Source organism: Mobula birostris, chromosome 3 (genome assembly GCF_030028105.1).
Source record: "Mobula birostris isolate sMobBir1 chromosome 3, sMobBir1.hap1, whole genome shotgun sequence".
Classification (NCBI taxonomy): domain Eukaryota; kingdom Metazoa; phylum Chordata; class Chondrichthyes; order Myliobatiformes; family Myliobatidae; genus Mobula; species Mobula birostris.
This window is the reverse complement of record NC_092372.1, coordinates 79,869,129-79,890,996: the sequence shown is the minus strand read 5'-3', so window position 1 is coordinate 79,890,996 and position 21,868 is coordinate 79,869,129. Positions and strand designations below refer to the sequence as shown.

General features: G+C 41.9%; 1 protein-coding gene across 2 annotated transcripts in view; it reads left to right on the top strand.

Moving 5' to 3' along the window:
- tbc1d19 (TBC1 domain family, member 19) overlaps positions 1–21,868 on the top strand; it is a 164,572-nt gene that overhangs the window by 86,184 nt on the left and 56,520 nt on the right. For both annotated transcript variants that reach the window (XR_011885371.1, XM_072252924.1), the window contains exons 12-13: positions 531–605; positions 4,585–4,647. Coding sequence is in view for 1 of the 2 variants with exons in the window: in XM_072252924.1 (XP_072109025.1) it covers positions 531–605; positions 4,585–4,647 (138 nt within the window). In the remaining variant the exon portion in view is untranslated. The remainder of the gene's footprint in view (positions 1–530; positions 606–4,584; positions 4,648–21,868) is intronic.

Sequence of the window (21,868 nt, the reverse complement as noted above, 5' to 3'; positions counted from 1 at the left end):
GTGTGATAATTACCTTTACCCCATATGTGTCACAAAAATGGGGTGTAGGACATCTCAAAGGGGTTGTTACGTCATGGTACGATTTATGTGCTGACCCTTTAATTTGCATGGCTTTAGGAAAAAGAGGGTGGTGGAGGTAGGGTTTAGTAAAAACTTTAGTACAAACTCATTTTTCAGTCCAATGAGGTTGAAAATTTCACTTTAGGTAATTTTATATATTGCAGTACTGTTAATATTGTTTGGATGAGTTGTATGACAGAAAATTGATATAAAAATAAACAAAAATCCTGCTAATCAATCAGGAGTTAAATTTACATCTGTTGCTGAGGCACCCAGAAATGTGCAAAATTACAGATTTCAGCATTAAGACTGCACAATACCACATTCTTTGGCGTTCTACAAAGAATTTCTCGGTCATTGTCTGTTCAGTTTTTATAATGTACAAGTTCCTTTGAACCTCTTAGTAATAAAACCACAAGTGTGAGACCACTATTGATTAAAATATTAACAAATCTTTCCTGTTTTCTCAGGATTCTTTATATTATGAACAGCTGAAATCAAATGTGATTCAACATGATCTTTTAATTGACAACCTCATCTATAAGGTATAAAACCTCTTTCTTTCTTTTATATTAATGACAGTATGACGCTGATGAACCACAACAGCATTTTGCAGGCAGCTTACAGAACTTACAGATATACTTCTAAACTACTCTCACTGCAATCTTCAGCCTATAATTTCCCTTTAAATAATGTACTTTTGAAATGTTTCACAATCTTCTGATGGACTTGGTGGACTTAACTCTCAAGCATGCAGGTATTGTACCTTTCTGTACCTTTCTGTGGACGAAGGTACATTGCCACAGTTGAAAGAGAGAAAGGAGGGGAGGGCTCCAAGCCAGGCTAGAATATTGGAGTATGAAGCTTTCTCTGCCCAGCATTTTGTTAGCAGATGTTCAGTCACTGGAGAGCAAGATTAAGGAGGAGATGAGCAACTGCTGCGTTCTCATTGGCTCTGTACTCAACCCTGGAACAGCTGGACAGCAAAGATACATACATCAGGATGCTCTTCATTGGCTAGAGCTTGGCATTCAATACTATCATCCCCTCAAAACTAATCAATAAGCTTCAAGACCTTGTCTTCACTACTTCCTTGTGCAGTTGGATTCTTGATTTTCTCACTTACAGTCAGTTTGGATTAGCAACAACATCTCCTCCACAATTTCCATCAGCGCAATTGCACCACAAGGCTGTATGCTTAGCCTCCTGCTTTGCTCACTTTATACTTACGACTGCAAGGCTAAGCATAGCTCCAATGCCATACTTAAGTTCAGTATCACTGGCCGAAACAAAGGTGGTGATGAACCAACATATAGAAGGGAGATTGAAAATCAGAGTCGGGTTGAATATAACTGGCATACGTTGCGAAGTTTGTTAACTTAGCAGCAGCAGTACAATGCAATACATGATAATACAGAAAAAAAGTAAATCAATTACAGTAAGTATTTATATATATATATGTATTTACATATTATACATATATATACACTTAAATATGTATATAAAATTGTTAAATTAAAAATAGCGCAAAAACAGAAATAATAAAAGTGAGGTTGTGTTCATGGGTTCAATGTCCATTTCGGAATTGAATGGCAGGGGGGAAGAAGTCGTTCCTGAATCGCTGAGTGTGTGCCTTAAGGTATCTCCTTCCTAATGGTAACAAAGAGAAAAGGGCATGTCCTGGGTGATGGGGGTCCTTAATGATGGACGCCACATTTCTGAGGCACCGCTCCTTGAAGGTGTCTTGGATACTACAGAGGCTAGTACTCAAGATGGAGCTGACTAAGTTTAGAACTTTCTGTAGCTTCTTTTGACTCTGTGCAGTAGCGCCCACCCCCTACCAAAAAGTGATGCGGCTAGTCAGAATACTCTCCGCGGTACATCTGTAGAAGTTTTCAAGTGTCTTAGGTGACAGTCCAGATCTCCCCAAACTCCTCATGATATATAACTGCTGTCTTGCCCTTTTATGGCTGCATTGATTTTTTTGGGACCAGGTTAGATCCTCAGAGATATTGACACCTAGGAAATTGAAATTGCACACTCACACTTCTGATCCCTCCATGAGGATTGGTTCATATTCCTTCATCTTACCCTTTCTGACATCCACAATCATCTCTTTGGCCTTACTGACATTGAGTGCATAGATGTTGCTTCAACACCACTCAACTAGTTGGTATATTTCACTCCTGTACACCCTCTCATCTCCATCTGAGATTCTGCCAACAATGGTTGTTTCATCAACAAATTTATAGATGGCATTTGAGCTATGCCTAGCCCCATAGTCATGAGTGTAGAGAGAGTGGTGCTGTGAGCTAGCATTCCTGAGGTGCATCTTTGTTCATCGGCTGACTGGTGACACAACAACCTCTCGCTCAAAGTCGGAAAGACCAAGGAGTTAATTATTGACTTCAGGAGGAGGAAAGTGAAGGTCCATGAGCCAGTCCTCATTGGGGGGATCAAAGGTGGAGAGGGTCAACAACCTTGAATTCATCGGTGTTATCATTTTAGAGGATCTGTCCTAAGTACCATTACAAAGAAAGCACAGCAGTGCTTCTACTTTTTTAGAAGTTTGCAAAGGTTTGGCATATTATCTAAAACTTTGACAAACTTCTGTGGATGTGTGGTGGAGAGTTTATTGACTGATTGCATCACAGCCAGGTATTGAAACACCAATGGCCTTGAATGGAAAATCCTATAAGAAGTTGTGGATACGGTCCAGTCCATCATGAGTAAAGCCATTGAGTACATCTGCACAGAACAATGTTGAAGGAAAGTAGCGCGCATCATCGAGGGCTCTCACCATCCAGACCATGCTCTCTTCTCATTGCTGCCATCAGGAAGAAGATACAGGAGCCTCAGGATCCACACCACCAGGTTCACAAACAGTTATTGCTCCTCAACTATCAGGTTCTTGAATCAAAGGGGTAACTTCACTCAACCTCACTTGCACCACCACTGAACTGTTCCCACAACCTATGTCTCACTTTTAAGGATTCTTGCTCTCAATATTTATTGCTTATTTATTATTTATTTATTTATTTTTCTTTTTGTATTTGCACAGTTTTTTGCCTTGTACACATTGGTTGTTTGTCCATCTTGTTGGGTGCAGTCTATCATTGATTCTATTGTGTTTCTTAAATTTACTGTGAATGCTTCAAGTAAATAAATCTTGCGGTTGTATATAGTGACATATATGTACTTTGATAATAAATTTACTTTGAACATTAGCTGTGTGACAGTGAGTAAGAAAGAAAGTCTTGTCGTTTTGTTAGATCTAATTTAACCTCAAACATCTATGTAGTGACAGTGTTTGAGTAGGTGTGTGTAAATTTTCGTAATAGTGCTTCTTCACTGGCTTTTTCTTTGCTGGCACAAGATCTTCAAAACTTTGATGATAAAAAATTAAAAAGAGGCCTAAGTTTAGTTATGGCATGAGCATTGAAGTGTTTACTTTTTAAAATTGGGAATTCCGAAATTGTGTAGTGTTTTCTTAGGTACATAGCTATAAATGGAATTGTATTTCCACATTTAAAAATCTGGGATTGTGGAAGTTATTCTTGTCAAACATTGCCTCTGATTTGTAGTGTATTTCTACAAACAAGTTATTGTACTTGGTGTGTTTTGGTGATAGTCATATTTTCTACAATATTTATTCTTTCTCATCTATAATCCCACTAAAATATTAAAGCTGATACTAAATATTGTATCAGTTGGATTCATTTCATCAATATGCTAATCAAATATCTATATTCATCTAGGATAATGAAACTATTCTGCCTGAGTTGGCTAAAATGGTGATTGATTTGATAAACTGAGCATCAATTTTTTATCAAAGCATGTGACTAATTTATTTTTGATCAAGTACTTTTTTATATATATATATATTTGGCTATTGTTTCTAATAAAATGAAATCCTTCTACAGACCCTCTGCTACACCATCTCTTGAGCTTAAGATAATGAATTGATGTTTCTGATGAATCTTGGATACATTTTCTCTCAATCACGCCACCCCCATCCTGAATAGAAATATTTTGATTTCATTGGGTATGCTTCTGGCAGAATGAGTGCGATATGAGGAAACTTTACACAATTTTCTTTTCACATAAAGATGTCGATTCTAATCGAGCCAGAGAGATGTCACTGAGCTGTAGTGATCTTGAATGACAAAAGCTAAAAGTTTAAAACTAATTTTGCATTAATCAGTCAGGAAAGGCATCATTGGTGATAAATGAGATATTCAGCAGCAAAATGGGTACCAACTACTGTATATACTGCTTTTGTTGGAATTAAAGTATGATGTAGTGATAGGGAAATTGTTTTGTGCCCAATTAAAGGGTGTTTGATGCTGGACAGAGAATAGTATTGTCTTGCTCAGCAGAGACATCCCTTTTAATTATGATACAAGTTCACCCACACTTTACCCCAACAACCCTGTCAATGAAAATTATTTTTTTATTAATGGAAAATAGATTACGGTATAACATTTTATTACTTTCTGATGAAGTTCCCTTCTTTTGTGCTAGGATGTGAAGCTGACAGCCAGCAATGATGATTACTACTTTGTGTTTGAAGATTATTTGTACCAGGTTAGTCAAAGTTTCTGATAAATCATGTAGGGTGGCTGATACTTGTAAAAACATTGAGTAATTAATTTCATTATTTCCATTTTTAGAGCCAAATCTAATGAGAAATTTTGAGAGATTTTAACCACTTTTATTTGTGTTAGTCAATGCTTTTGTTTGGAATCTTTTTATCAACAGTTAATTCTTTTGTCAATAATACGTTTTTAACAGATAAATACTTGCTGTATTAAGCATTAAGACTGATATAAACAGTTTGAGCAGAGAAATGCTGTTCAGACTGGTCAGCCAACTGTTCATTTTGTTTTGATTTAGCAGATCTTTAGATTGGGAGAAAGCCCTACACCAGAGAAGAATGTAATTGTTTACAGAGTGTGGGCCAGAGCATCAGCTTTATCTAAATATTTAACTTTACTTTAGGTAGATTGCCTGGAAACTTATGTTTAGTCACTGGCGCTTAACCATATATAGTCACATCGGTGCATTGTACGCTACCTAAGTTGATCCTCAAGTTTCATAACAATGTTTTGGAAAGTATCTTAAGAACAATTCTGCAGCTAAGGAGGATATTATAGAAAATCTTGCAGGAATGACATTACAACTTAATTAATGTATTTTTTTAAAAATATTTACTTGTCTACACGTACACACTTATGTAGTGGTTAGGAAAATGTGGAATCCACAATTAAGAATGGGAAAAATGTAGCTTTGACCAGTGAGAATTGGATACTGACTCAAAAGAATTGTCTAATTCATTGAAAGTTTTCAAATAGGGAAAATGAAACTTGTAGTTATATTGCGATTTTATAGATGATCTTGCAGTGCAGTTAGAGATTGGCAGCTGTGGTGATCACTGAGTCATGGCTGAAAGAAGATTATAGTTGAGAGCTTAACATTCAAGGATGCAAATTGTATTGAAAGTAAGTAGAGGGTGTACCGTGGCTCTGTTGGTAAAACCATGAAATCGGATCCTTAGCAAGATAGAATTGGAAGATGTAGAATCATTGTGGGTAGTGTTAAGGAACTGCAGCAGTAAAAATACCCTGATGAGAGTTATATGCAGGTCTCTGAACTGTAGCCAGGATGTGGGTTACAAATTACAGTGGGAAATAGAAAATGCATGTCAAAAGGGCAATGTTTTGCTAGTTATGGCGGATTTCAATATCCAGATACAGTGGCATGCAAAAGTTTGGGCACCCTGGTCAAAATTTCTGTTACTGTGAATAGCTAAGCGAGTAAAAGATGAAAACATCAGGAATTCTGCAGATGCTGGAAATTCAAGCAACACACATCAACACACCTGACGAAGGGTCTCGGCCTGAAACGTCGACTGTACCTCTTGCTAGAGATGCTGCCTGGCCTGCTGCATTCACCAGCAACTTTGATGCGAGTAAAAGATGACCTGATTTCCAAAAAGCATAAAGTTAAAGGTTACACATTTCTTTGATATTTTCAGCAAGATTATTTCTTTTATTTCCATCTTTTACAGTCTCAAAATAACAAAAAAGGAAAAGGGCCCGAAGCAAAAGTTTGGGCACCCTGCATGGTCAGTACTTAGTAACACCCCCTTTGGCAAGTATCACAGCTTGTAAAAGCTTTTTGTAGCCAGCTAAGAGTCTTTCAATTCTTATTTGTGGGATTTTGGCCCATTCTTCTTTGCAAAAGGCTTCTAGTTCTGAGATTCTTGGGCCGTCTTGCATGCACTGCTCTTTTGAGGTCTATCCACAGATTTTCGATGATGTTTAGGTCGGGGGACTGTGAGGGCCATGGCAAAACCTTCAGCTTGCACCTCTTGAGGTAGTCCATTGTGGATTTTGAGGTGTGTTTAGGATCATTATCCTGTTGTAGAAGCCACCCTCTTTTCATCTTCAGCTTTTTTACAGTCGGTGTGATGTTTGCTTCCAGAATTTGCTGTTATTTAATTGAATTCATTCTTCCCTCTACCAGTGAAATGTTCCCCTTGCCACTGGCTGCAACACAAGCCCAAAGCATGATCGATCCACCCCCGTGCTTAACAGTCGGAGAGGGGTTCTTTTCATGAAATTCTGCACCCTTTTTTCTCCAAACATACCTTTTCCCATTGCAGCCAAAAAGTTCTATTTTAACTTCATCAGTCCACAGGACTTGTTTCCAAAAAGCAACAGGCTTGTTTAGATGGGCCCTTTTCCTTTTTTGTTATTTTGAGACTGTAAAAGATGGAAATAAAAAAGTAATCTTGCTTAAAATATTAAAGAAATGTGTCATCTTTAACTTTCTGCCTTTTGGAAATCAGGTCATCTTTTACTCGCTTAGCTATTCACAGTAACAGAAATTTTGACCGGGGTGCCCAAACTTTTGCATGCCACAGTAGGTTGGGAGAACCAGGCTGGTGCAGGATCTCAAGGGAGGAAATTGAGATTATGAGATTATGAGCCTATGAGATGGATATGAGAGTGCCTAGTTCAGACCACTAGGAGATCAGCTATTTTATTGGGTGTTGTGTAATAAACCAGATTTGATTAAGTAGCATAAATCAGCGGTCCCCAACCACAGGGCCGCAAAGCATGTGCTACCGGGCCGCGAGGAAACAATATGAGTCAGCTGCACCTTTCCTCATTCCGCCACCGTTGAGCTTGAACGCACGTGAGGTCATTACCCGCGCGTCATCCATGTCAGCACGGGAAGAAGGTCAACTCCTCGAGCTTGCAAATGACGGCAGGCTGAAAAGTATGTTTGACATAACATCTCTGCCGGCATTCTGGATCAAAGTCGGCTGAATATCCTGAGATAGCCACAAAAGCACTGAAAACGTTGCTTCCATTTCCAACATTTTTCTGTGAAGCGGAATTTTCTGCAATGAATGCAACGAAAACTAAATTGCAGAATAGACTTGACATAAGGAACCCCCTTCGAGTATTGCTGTCTCCCATCACCCCTCGATAGGACCGTCGTGTTGCAGGGAAACAAGCCCAGGGCTCCCACTGATTCAGCGATATTGGTGGGTTGCAATGATTTTATATGTTCATACGGGGAAAATATACGCTGTGTGTTTAATATCCAAACGTTACTTAAAATGTTACGATGCTATTGACTTACTTATATAACCATATAACAATCACAGCGTGGAAACAGGCTATCTCGGCCCTTCTAGTCCGTGGCAAATGCTACTCTCACCTAGTCCCTCCGACCTGCACTCAGCCCATAACCCTCCATTCCTTTCCTGTCCATACAGCTATCCAATTTTTCTTTAAATGATAATATCGAACCTGCCTCTACCACTTCTACTGGAAGTTCGTTCAACACTTACTTCAAGCTCCCCTGTCCTCCCCTGATAATTGACTTATGACTATATTCATGCGAGGAAAATATGCGCTGTGTATTTAATATTAAATTTGTTAGATAAACCCTTTTAGAAACGAAATTGAGTGTATTAGCCACTTATCACCTATATTCCGGTCGTGATTAACATCACCCCCCCTCCTGAACAGAATTGCCAAAATCGATTTGCAGGAAAATAAATTGACAGGTACACGCATGCGCACTGGTGCCCGTTCAAGGCTTCATGGTCATTGTAGTCTTTCTTTGGGTAAGCACAACGTATTTGACTGCTACTCTTGTCCGTTGGCAACCCTACCACCCCCGTCCCCCAGCCAGTCGGCCAGTCTGCAAGAATATTGTCAATATTAAACCGGTCCGCAGTGCAAAAAAGGTTGGGGACCCGTGGCACAAACCCTTAGGCAGTGATCATAATATCACAGAGTTCATCCTTCAATTTGAGAGGGGGAAGCTGAAGTCAAATATACCAGTTTTACAGTGGAGTAAAGGGACTTTTCAGGCGGGTGGAGCTCGGCAGCCTTGGACGGAAGCCCGCCTAAGAGAAGGAAAACTCTGATTTTAAGCCTCTATTTCCTAGTAGCAATACCTACCCATGGGAAAGGCTTCAGGAGTAAACCCTGAGGAAGAAATCCGGAGCCGGGGTCCCTAAGGCATTTTGACGTTGTTTACACCTTCACTCTGGCAACCTCTGCGACGACACTGGTGCCAAGCTGTATCGACGCTTGCCTTTCCCTTCGACTACATCAGTGATATGGAGTGGGGGAACCCGCTGCATGGGAAACAGCCGGTTCTTCAAATCTTCATACCCAGGCTTGTGCCCTGGAGAGGACACAGTCCCTCAGAGGCACAAACCTGTGTTCCCCAGAGATCGATGGCTGTCTACTCCTACTACCATGGGACTTAAAGAGGCATGAGAGAGGAGCTGGCCAAAGATGTTTGGAAGGGGACATTAGCTGGGATGACAGCAGAGTAGCAGTGTCTGGTGTTTCTGGGAGCAAGTTGGAAGACACGGTATAGATATATTCCAAAGCAGTAGTAGTATTCTAAGGGCATGATGATGCAACCATGGTAACAAAGCCAACATAAAAGCAAAAGAGGGGGTGTGTAGTAGAGCAAAAACTAGTGAGAAGTTAGAGTATTAGAAAGCTTTTAAAAACCAACAGAAGGGAATGGAAAAATGTCCTAAAGAGGGAAAAGATGGAATATGAAGGTAAGCTCGCCAATAATATCAAAGAGGGTACCAGAAGTTTTTACAGATATATAAAGAGTAACTGAAAGACGAGAATATATTTCGGGCTGCTGGAAAATTATGCTGGAGAGGTAGTAATTGGGAACAAGGAAATGGCCGACGAACTGAATATGTATTTTGCATCAGTCTTCACTGTGGAAAACACTAGCAGCGTGCCAGAAGTTCAAGAGCGTTAGGGGACTGAAGTGGAGCTATTATGAATGATCTTTCAAGGATTAATAGATTCTGACATGGTTCCAGAGGACTGGAAGGTTGCAAATATCACTCCATTCTTCAAGAAGGGAGGGAGGCAGAAGAAAGAAAATTATAGATCATTTAGTCTGACCTCATTGGTTGGGAAGATGTTGGAGTCAATGGTTATGGATGATACTTCAGGGTACTTGGAGGCACATGACAAAATAGGCCAAAGTCAGATTTAGTCAAATGTAATTTTAAATAAAAATTCTGGCAAAAAAAGAAAATCACATACCACACAGAATGAAGGGTCTTTTCTTCTTATTTGAATTGCCAAGTAATAGAGAGCCATTTTCTTTTATGCAGAATCAATCTGCAGATGTGGTGAGTTGAAGGCCTTTCACATTTCATTCCTTCAAACACTTTCAGCTATACATCTTATACCTGTATTTGCACAGAAAGTTTCCCTTCTTGTAAACCTTTCTCTGAGAATTCATTTCAGGTGATGGCCTAGGAATTCTATCATTTACATAAATGGTTGTTTTATAACACAATTGAATTAATGACCCAGCTAAATTTAAATTTAAGGCACTGTACACTATGGAAAATTTAATAGGATCCTCCCTAATTATGCCATGTTCACTTGTGGCAGTCGCTGGGCATGCACAAATAAAAAAAATTCCAACTTCAATGGTGCAAAATTTTTCAGTTCATGTAAAGGCCAATGGACCAATACCACAACCCACAGCATAGGGAAAAATAAAACTGAATTGAATACACTGATAAATTAGACACAAAGATTATTTTGTAGGATTAAACTTTGCCCATTTTATCTGATGTAGGCAATGTATTTAAAAAAAAGAGGTCTGATTTCAGTTGGAGGAGCAGGTAGTGTTGAGGAAACAGATAAGACATGGAAGGATTTAGACAGATTAGGAGAATGGGCAAGAAAGTGGCAAATAAAATACAATGTTGGAAAATGCATGATCATGCACTTTGGTAGTAGAAATAAATGTGCGGACTGTTATCTAAACGTGGAGGAAATCCAAAAATCTGAGGTGCAAAAGGGATTTGGGAGTCCTTGTGCAGAACACCTTAAAGGTTAACTTGCAGGTTGAGTTGGTGGTGAGGAAGGCAAATGCCATGTTAGCATTCATTTCAAGAAGTCTAGAATATAAGAGCAAGGATGTGATACTGAGGCTTTATAAGGCACTGGTGAGGCCTCACCTTGAGTATTGTGAACAGTCCACAAACTTGGCTACAAAGTCATCAATTCCTTCATCCAAATCATTAACATAGAACGTAGAAAACCTATAGCACAATACAGGCCTTTGGCCCACAAAGCTGTGCCGAACATGTCCTTACCTTAGAAATTATCTAGGGTTACCCATAACCTACTTTTCCGAGCTCCGTGTACCTGTCCAAGAGTCTCTTAAAAGACCCTATCATATCTGCCTCCACCATCGTCGCCGGCAGTGCATTCCACGCACTCACCACTCTCTGCTTAAAATACTTACGCCTGACATCTCCTCTGTACCTTCTTCCAAGTACCTTAAAACTGTGCCCTCTCGTGCTAGCCATTTCAGCCCTGGGAAGAAGCCTCTGACTATCCACACAATCAATGCCTCTCATTATCTTATACACTTATATAATCTTATAACATATAATGTAAAAAGAAGTGGTCCCAACACTCTCCCCTGCAGGACACCACTGATCACTGGCATCCAATCAGAAAAGGCTCCCTTTTATCTTCCCCAATCTTTACCTCCTGCCAATCAGCCAACGCTCTACCCATGCTGTTATATTTCGTGTAATACCATGGGTCCTTACCATGCTAAGCAGCCTCGTGTGTGGCACTTTTTCAAAGGCCTCCTGAAAATCCAAGTACACAACATCCACCTGTCTCTCCTGCTTGTTATTTTCTCAAAGAATTCCAACAGATTTCTCAGGCAAGATTTTCCCTTAAGGAACCAGAGTGGTAGATCAACAAGTGCAGTGGCTCTGGGGAAAGTAAATGTTAAGCTGACATGCAAAGAAAGAAATAAAGGTTAAGCGTGGTGAAGCTAATGTTCTGAGTTGCGCATATTTTAATGCAAGGAGAATTATATGTAAGGCAGGTGAAAGTAGAGCATGGATAAGTGGGTTCAATTATGATTTTGTAATCATTATTGAGACTTGGTTGCGGGAGGGACAGAACAGTGTTCTGGGTTTCCATTGTTTTAGACATGATAGAGTAGAGGTATGAGACAGGGCAGGTGACAGAAGTGTGTGCAGAGGAACATGTTAAATTTATTTCATTAATCAATTCATTGACAATTTTAATCTATTTTGGGAACACATCACATTTTTCAAACCTGATAGTCCTCATCCAAATAGCCTGGTCTCATGGATGCTGTCTGCAACATATTCCACTGCACTCTGGAAAACCCACACTTGACTATTTACAATTAATAGCATGTGTGATCCTTCCCTAACTACTTCCTCCTCACCATGCACCAGTTCTGTAAATGTTACCCATTTTCAGACCATTGTCAGTGGAAGGCCCCTCCAATCGAACTATCTTATTAAAGGTGCGAACAGAAATAACCTTCTCTTAAAATCTACCTCCCCTGTTTCACTACTCCAGACTACTCTGTTTAAGCTAGTTTTTGAAATGTGAGGTCCTTTTCAAATAAGATTTTTACCTTAAATTATTTTATTGCCTCTCCAGACCTTGATTTTATGTTCTTAGCCGAGACCTGGTTAAAGCCAAATGAATACAGTCAGTTCTTTGAACTGTTCTCCTGACTGTGACAGTTTCGGTATCCTAAGATCCAGTGGCCAAGGTGGTGAACTTGCCACTATGTTCAAACAGCATTTTAGGTGTACCTTACTGTCTGTACACACTCTTTCAAGTTTTGAGGTACATATGTTTAAAATTTGTGGTACAGCTCCTGCCCTCTGTGTCATCATTTATCACCCTCCTAAATCCAATGCTTGCTTTCTCTTGGGATTCTTAGAACTCTTATCCTCTGTTATATTGAACTATGGCAGGATTATGGCAACTGAATTCATGAACTTACTAGACAGCCAAGATATTACCCAGTGTATCACTAAGACCACGTATTGACATGGAATTACACTTGACTTAGTAACGACAAAGGGGTTAAGCATCCCTTGAAACTGGAGTCTTTCCAAATGCCTTCTAAATTGCGGCTGTTAAACTGCTACCAGACCTTAATAGTGAGGTACTAGCTAATTATAGGCTTATGTCAAATCTTCCCTTCCTGGAAAAGATTCTTGAGAAAGTAATTTTCAAGCAACTCGACAATTTTCTGAATGAGAACAATATTTAGTCAGGATTTAAAGCAAACCACAGCATGGAGATGGCTCTTACCAAAGTTGTCTGTGACCTTAGGCTCAGTGCTGATGCCACGAGGTCTTAGTTCTAAGTATTGTATATTGGTTAAAATATGAAGATGGTTGGGGAAAGAAATAAGAGTACTTAGCTTTGTATTAGCTCGGTAGTATTAAGTATTATTTGGTAACCAGAAAGACACAATCAAGATTTGAATAGATCAGCAGTAAGCCATTAATTAGACAATCAAGATTTGAATAGCTCAGATTCAGCAGAAAGCAGCTGATTGGGCAGCCGAGGTCAGGGGACCAAACATTTTGAAAAGCTCAAACAGATAAATAGAGGAATAGCTCAAGCGAAGCAGCCAGTGGAAAGCGGCCAGAGCATGAGTGGGCCAGTGAAGGAGTGGAGATTTGAGGCTTTGACTCGAGAGGCTTCGACGAGAAGAGGCGGAGGACAAGCTAGCTCGCAGTTAGTCTTTACAATGTCCCCTGAGACGGTGATGTGCCTCTCATGTGAGATGTGGCAGTCTTGGGGAAAATCCCCTCTCCTGCAGAGTCACATCTGCCAGAAGTGCATACGGCTGGGCGATCTGGAAGACCGTGTAAGGAATCTGGAGCAGCAGCTGGATGACCTTCGACTCATAAGGGAGAATGAGGCAGTCATAGATGAGAGCTACAGGGAGGTAGTCACACCTAGGCTGTCGGAAGCAGGTCGTTGGGTGACAGTCAGAGGGGGGAAAGCGAAGGTGAGCAGACAGGTAGTGCAGAGCACCCCTGTAGCCATTCCCCTGAATAATAAGTTTACCGTCCTGGATACTGTTGGCGGGGACGACTGACCAGGTGTGAGCCACGGTGGCAGGGCCTCCGACACTGAGTCTGACCCTGTGGTGCAGAAGGGTGGGACGGAGAAGAGGAGAGCTGTCGTCATTGGAGACTCTATAGTCAGGGGAGCAGACAGGAGATTTTGTGCACGTGAGAAGGACTGCCGCATGGTTTGTTGCCTCCGGGGTGCCAGGGTCCGGGATGTCTCTGACCGCGTGCACGACATCCTGGTACGAGAGGGAAAGCAACCAGAAGTCGTGATACATGTTGGGACCAACGACATAGGCAGGAAGAGGAATGAGGTCCTGAAGTGTGAGTTTCGGGAATTAGGCAGAAGGCTGAAGAACAGGACCTCAAGGGTGACGTTCTCAGGATTGCTGCCAGTGCTACGTGACAGAGATGGTAAGAATTGGAGGAGATGGCAGTTGAATGCGTGGCTGAGGAGTTGGTGCAGGGAGCAGGGTTTTAGATTTTTAGATCATTGGGATCTCTTCTGGGGAAGGTATGACCTGTACAGATTGGATGGGTTGCACCTGAACTCGAGGGGGAGCAATATCCTTGCAGGTAGGTTTGCTAGCATGGTTTGGGAGGGTTTAAACTAATTTGCGAGGGGGCTGTGTCCCAGAGCGATAGAGCAGTGAAAGAAGTGCGTGGAGTAAAGCCAGATCTAACATACAGAGAGGCTTTGAGGAAAGAGAAGCAGAATAAATGGTGTAAAGACAGTAAGGTAGAAGGACTGAAATGTGTGTACCTCAATGCAAGAAGCATCAGGAACAAAGGTGATGAACTGAGAGCTTGGATACATACATGGAATTATGATGTAGTGGCCATTACAGAGACTTGGCTGGCACCAGGGCAGGAATGGATTCTCAATATTCCTGGATTTCAGTGCTTTAAAAGGGATAGAGAGGGTGGAAAAAGGGGAGGAGAGGTGGCATTACTGGTCAGGGATACTATTACAGCTACAGAAAGGGTGGGTAATGTAGCAGAATCCTCTTTTGAGTCAATATGGGTGGAAGTCAGGAACAGGAAGGGAGCAGTTACTCTACTGGGGGTATTCTATAGGCCCCCTGGTAGCAGCAGAGATACAGAGGAGCAGATTGGGAGGCAGATTTTGGAAAGGTGCAAAAATAGCAGGGCTGTTATCATGGGTGACTTTAACTTCCCTAATATTGATTGGCACCTGATTAGTTCCAAGGGTTTAGATGGGGCAGAATTTGTTAAGTGTGTCCAGGATGGATTCCTGTCACAGTATGAGGACAGGCCGACCAGGGGGAATGCCATACTAGATCTAGTACTAGGTAATGAACCGGGTCAGGTCACAGATCTCTCAGTGGGTGAGCATCTGGGGGACAGTGACCACTGCTCCCTGGCCTTTATAATTAACATGGAAAAGGATAGAATCAAAGAGGACAGGAAAATTTTTAATTGGGGAAAGGCAAATTATGAGGCTATAAGTCTAGAACTTGCGGGTGTGAATTGGGATGATGTTTTTGCAGGGAAATGTACTATGGACATGTGGTCGATGTTTAGAGATCTCTTGCAGGATGTAAGGGATAAATTTGTCCCGGTGAGGAAGATAAAGAATGGTAGGGTGAAGGAACCATGGGTGACAAGTGAGGTGGAAAATCTAATCAGGAGGAAGAAGGCAGCATACATGAGGATTAGGAAGCAAGGATCAGATGGGTCTATTGAGGAATATAGGGAAGCAAGAAAGGAGCTTAAGAAGGGGCTGAGAAGAGCAAGAAGGGGGCATGAGAAGGCCTTGGTGAGTAGGGTAAAGGAAAACCCCAAGGCATTCTTCAATTATGTGGAAAAAAAAAGGATAACATGAGTGAAGGTAGGACCGATTAGAGATAAAGGTGGGAAGATGTGCCTGGAGGCTGTGGAAGTGAGCGAGATCCTCGATGAATACTTCTTTTTGGTATTCACCAATGAGAGGGAACTTGATGATGGTGAGGACAATATGAGTGAGGTTGATGTTCTGGAGCATGCTGATATTAAGGGAGAGGAGGTGTTGAAGTTGTTAAAATACATTAGGACAGATAAGTCCCTGGGGCCTGACGAATATTCCCCAGGCTGCTTCACGAGGCGAGAGAAGAGATTGCTGAGCCTCTGGCTAGGATCTTTATGTCCTCGTTGTCCACGGGAATGGTACTGGAGGATTGGAGGGAGGCGAATGTTGTCCCCTTGTTCAAAAAAGGTAGTAGGGATAGTCCGGGTAATTATAGACCAGTGAGCCTTACGTCTGTGGTGGGAAAGCTGTTGGAAAAGGTTCTTAGAGATAGGAGCTATAGGCATTTGGAGAATCATGGTCTGATCAGGGACAGACAGCATGGTTTTGTGAAGGGCAGATTGTGTGTAACAAACCTGATAGAGTTCTTTGAGGAGGTGACCAGGCATATAGATGAGGGTAGTGCAGTGGATGTGATCTATATGGATTTTAGTAAGGCATTTGACAAGGTTCCACACGGTAAACTTATTCAGAAAGTTAGAAGGCATGGGATCCAGGGAAGTTTGGCCAGGTGGATTCAGAATTGGCTTGCCTGCAGAAGGCAGAGGGTGGTGGTGGAAAGAGTACATTCAGATTGGAGGATTGTGGCTAGTGGTGTCCCACAAGGATCTGTTCTGGGACCTCTACTTTTTGTGATTTTTATTAATGACCTGGATGTGGGGGTAGAAGGGTGGATTGGCAAGTTTGCAGACAACACAAAGGTTGGTGGTGTTGTAGATAGTGTCGAGGATTGTCAAAGATTGCAGAGAGACATTGATAGGATGCAAAAGTGGGCTGAGAAGTGGCAGATGGAGTTCAACCCGGAGAAGTGTGAGGTGGTACACTTTGGAAGGACAAACTCCAAGGCAGAGTACAAAGTAAATGGCAGGATACTTGGTAGTGTGGAGGAACAGAGGGATCTCGGGGTACATGTCCACAGATCCACAGTTGCCTCACAGGTGGATAGGGTAGTTAAGAAAGCTTATGGGGTGTTAGCTTTCATAAGTCGAGGGATAGAGTTTAAGAGCCGCGATGTAATGATGCAGCTCTATAAAACCCTGGTTAGGCCACACTTGGAGTACTGTGTCCAGTTCTGGTCACCTCACTATAGGAAGGATGTGGAAGCATTGGAAAGGGTACAGAGGAGATTTACCAGGATGCTGCCTGGTTTAGAAAGTATGCATTATGATCAGGGATTAAGGGAGCTAGGTCTTTACTCTTTGGAGAGGAGGAGGATGAGAGGAGACATGATAGAGGTATACAAGATAATAAGAGGAATATATAGAGTGGATAGCCAGCGCCTCTTCCCCAGGGCACCACTGCTCAATACAAGAGGACATGGGTTTAAGGTAAGGGGTAGGAAGTTCAAGGGGGATATTAGAGGAAGGTTTTTTACTCAGAGAGTGGTTGGTGCGTGGAATGCACTGCCTGAGTCAGTGGTGGAGGCAGATACACTAGTGAAGTTTAAGAGACTACTAGACAGGTATATGGAGGAATCTAAGGTGGGGGCTTATATGGGATGCAGGGTTTGAGGGTCGGCACAACATTGTGGGCCGAAGGGCCTGTACTGTGCTGTACTATTCTATGTTCTATGTATAATTATGCACCTTAGCTATATAGATGTCTGTGTATGTATATATGTGCCTAAGACTATTGCACAGTACTGTAAGTGCTACCTTCAACACAATTGACCACAACACTCCCCTAGATCACCTTGAGAACTGGGTTGGGCTCTTGTAGTGTCCTTAATTGGTTTCATTTATATATCTTGGAGACAGAATTTTTTGTCTATTTTGGAAACTGTTTTTCAAAGAAAACGATTTAGCCTTTGGTGTTGTTCATACAGGCTCATAGTTCGTATGCCTGACCATTGGCTGCCTAAGAGAATGCTTAATGGCGAACTACAGAAAGGAAAGCATTCCCCTGGAGGGTAAAGGAAACACTGTAAAAGACATCCTGAAAGCTTCACTAAAAGCCATTTGGCAACAACCCAGACACATGGGAACATATCACTCAGGATCGGGTTGAGTGGTGCTCCTCCCTCCATAAAGGTGCAGCGACACATGAGGCTGAATGGACAATTGCAGCAGAGAGATGTAGGCTGTCCAGGAAAGCCTGAGCCAGAAACCCCTAAACCAATGTGGCTACCATGTTTTGTCTACATTTCCAAATAACTTTTTGAGCATGGTTTGGCCTCTCCTGTCATCGGCATACCCACAGACCGGTCCAGTCCCTGTGGACAATTAGAGTAGTTCTCATTGATGCATGAGAACGAATGGTGTTGCTCAGGGAAGCTGTCCTTGTCTACTACTCTCTATTCAGATGTGTTCCTCTTAGGAGACATCATTAGAGACCATAAGCATGCTGAGCTCGTTGACTTCATTGACTTTGCCTCCAACTTTCACCCTGACCTCAAGTTTACCTGGTTGATTTCTGACACCCCCCTCCCCTTTCTTGATCTTTCTGTCTCTGTCTCTGGAGACAGCTTACCTGCTGATGTCTACTATAAGCCTACGGACTCTCACAGCTACTTGGACTATTCTTCTTCCCACCCTGTCTCTTGCAAAAATGCCATCCCCTTCTCGCAATTCCTCTGTCTCCACCACATCTGCTGTCAGGATGAGGCTTTTCATTCCAGGATGAAGGAGATGTCTTCCTTTTTTAAAGAAAGAGGCTTTCCTTTCTCCACCATCAACTCTGCTCTCAAATGCATCTCTCCCATTTCACGCACATCTGCTCTCACCCCATCCTCCCGCCACCCCACTAGGAATAGGGTTTCCCTTGTCCTCACCTACCACCCCACCAGCCTCCGGGCCCACATATAATTCTCCGTACCTTAGGCCACCTCCAACGGGATCCCACTACCAAGCACAACTTTTCCTCCACCCCCCTTCTGCTTTCCGCAGGGATCGCTCCCTACGTGGCTCCCTTGTCCATTTGTGCCCCCCATCCCTTCCCACTGATCTCCCTCCTGACTCTTATCCTTGTAAGCGGAACAAGTGCTACACATGCCCTTACACTTCCTCCCTCACCACCGGACAGTCCTTCCAGGTGAGGCGACACTTCACCTGTGAGTCGGCTGGGGTGATATACTGCGTCTGGTGCTCCCGGTGCGGCATTCTATATATTGGCGAGACCTGACGCAGGCTGGGAGACTGTTTCGCTGAACACCTACACTCTGTCCGCCAGAGAAAGCAAGATCTCCCAGTGGCCGCACATTTCAATTCCACGTCCCATTCCCATTCTGATATGTCTATCCACGGCCTCCTCTATTGTCAAGATGAAGCCACACTCAGATTGGAGGAACAACACCTTTATATTCTGTCTGGGTAGCCTCCAACCTGATGGCATGAATATTGACTTCTCTAACTTCTGTTAATGCCCCTCCTCCCCTTCACACCCCATCCTTTATTTATTATATATATATATATTTTTTTAATTCCCCCCCTTTCTCTCTCTCTCTCTTTTTTCTCCCTCTGTCTCTCTCACTATAACTCCTTGCCTGCTCTCCACCCTCTGGGCTCCCCTCCCTCCTTCTCTTTCTCCCAAGGCTTCCCGTCCCGTGATCCTCTCCCTTCTCCAGCTCTTGGCTCCATCCCTCCCCCTCCTGTCTTCTCCTATCATTTCGGATCTCCCCCTCCCCCTCCCCCTCCCATTTTCAAATCTCTTACTATCTCTTCTTTCAGTTAGTCCTGATGAAGGGTCCCAGCCCGAAACGTCGACTGTACTTCTTCCTATAGATGCTGCCTGGCCTGCTGAGTTCACCAGCATTTTTGTGTGTGTTGCTTGAATTTCCAGCATCTGCAGATTTCGTTGTGTCTGCATTAGAGACCATAAACTTGATTTCCAAGGATATACAGATGACACACAATTGTACATCTCAGATGAGCCTGACAATGATAACACCCTATGTTTGGACTTCTGATATGGCTGCAATAAGCAAATAGATGAGCAATAATTTTTAAAATTAAAAGAGGATAAAACTCAAATACTTTTTAGTTGGTGCCAAAGTCAAAAGAGTTAAACTTCTTGATAAATATGGGAACTTAGCTCCTCTTGTAAAATCAGAAGTAGCAATCATAGGAGTTATTCTTGATACAGATTTGAATTTTAAATTCCACATAAAGAAAATGACCAGAGCAGCATTTCTACACTTAAGAAATATTTCGAAGGTACATCTGTTTCTATCACGTAATGATACTGAAAACGTAATTCGTGCCTTTATATTGAATAGCCTATGTAACTGCTATGTACTTTTTACTAAACTTCCAAAACAATCTATTGACAAACTTCAGCTCATTCAGAACACCTCTGCCAGACAATTAACTAAAACCAGGAAGAGAGAGCACACCTCTCCCATCCTAACTACTCTGCATTGGCTTCCTCTATCCTTTAGAACTGATTTTAAAGTTCTCTTACTTGTTTTTAGAGCTCTCAATGGTCTGGGACCAGAGTACATCACAGAAGTGCTTTTGTTTTCTAATCCTACTTGAGCTCTCAGGTCTTCTGCTGGTGGCTTAAATTTAAACAATCTCCCTCAAAAGATAATGGGCAGGTCAGCTTTTTTTGAACTACGTTTCTAAACTTTGGAACTCAATACCTAAAACTATAAGGGATGCAGCCTCAGTTGACACTTTTAAATGCCAGCTCAAAACCTATTTATTTAACTTTGCTTTTAACTACTTTCTTTTAGTTTTTTTATTTTCTTGTTTTGTACTTTATCCCATTGTAAAGCACTTTGAACTACGTAGTTTGTATGAAAAGTGCTTTAAAATAAGTTATTACTATTGTTCATAATTCCATTAGTTTCATGTTATTTATGGAGAAAGATAGGACTGGCCTTCTGGTTGAGATTTTAAATTGGAGAAAAGCCAATTTTGATGATATCAGAAGAGATCTGGCAGGTGTGGATTGGTATAGGTTGTTTTCCAGCAAAGCAAGGTTTGGCAGTGGGAGACTTTCAAAATTAAAATATTAAGAATACAGAATTTGTATGTTCCTTTAGAATAAAAGGCAAGACTGACAGGTTTAGGGAACCTTGCTTTTCAAGGGATATTGAGGCACTGGTTAAGAAGAAGGGTGTGCATGTTTAGGCAGCAAGGAACTAATGAGGTGTTTGAGAAGTGTAAGAAATGCACTTGAGGCTGTTCATGAGGGGAAAAACAAGGACATGAGGTTCATCTGGCAGACAAGGTGAAAGAGTGGATGTGGAGAGGATGTTTCCTGTGCTGGGATTGTCTAAGACTAGAGGGCACAGCCTCAGAATAGAGGGGTATTCTTTTAGAACTGAAATGAGGAGAAACTTCTTGAATGAGAGAGTGGTATATTTGTGGAATTCATTGCCACAGGCAGCTGTGGAAGCCAAGTCTTTATGCATATTTAAGGTAGAGGTTAATAGATTCTTGATTGGTCAGGGAATGAAGGGATATGGGAGAGGGAAGGCAGGAGATTGCAGTTGAGAGGAAAAATGGGTCAGCCATGAGGAAATGAAAGAACAGACTCTATGAGCCAAATGGCCTAATTCTACTCCTATATCTTATGGTCTTCTGGGATCCCACGGGCTTCTATAGTAAGGACAAAAGGGTAGCAAGAGACAGAGTTGGTCCTCTTGAAATACAGCGTGGTCATCTTTACTTGGAGCCAAAAGAGATGGGGGGTGATCGTAAATGAATATTTTGCATTTTGGGAGACAGGCACAGGGTCTATAGAACTGAAGCAGAAGACTAGTGAGGTTATGACTGTTTCTAGATTACAGAAGAGGATGTGCTTGCAGTCTTGAGGGAAATTGGGGTGGATTAATCCCCAGTGCCTAACAAGCTGCCCTTTGAATTTGTGAGAAGCTAGTGCAGAAAATGCAGGGGCCCAGGCAGAGATATTTAAAATGGCCTTAGCCACTGGTAAGGTGTGGAGGATAGCAAATGTTGTTCCATTGTCCAAGAATTTCTCTAAGAATAAGTTGCAGAATGATAGGCTAGTGAGTGTGATGTTAGTTATGGTGGATTAGGAACAGTCAATTTGGCTTTATGCATGGTAGGTCATGTCTAACCAATCTTAGAATTTTTTGAGGACACTGTAAGGAAGGTTGATGAAGGACAGAGGGTGGACATTATTCACAAGTCCCACATGGTAGGGTGATCCAGAAGGTTAAGATGCTTAGCATTCAGGATGAGTTAGTAAATCCAATTTTGTGTCGGCTTAGATGAAAAGACAGAGTGGTAGTAGATGGTTGTCTCTCTGATGGAGGCCTGTGACTCATGGTGTGTCACAGGATTCAGTGATGGGTCCGTTATTTGTCATCTACATTAATGATTTAGGTGATAATATGGTCAACTGGA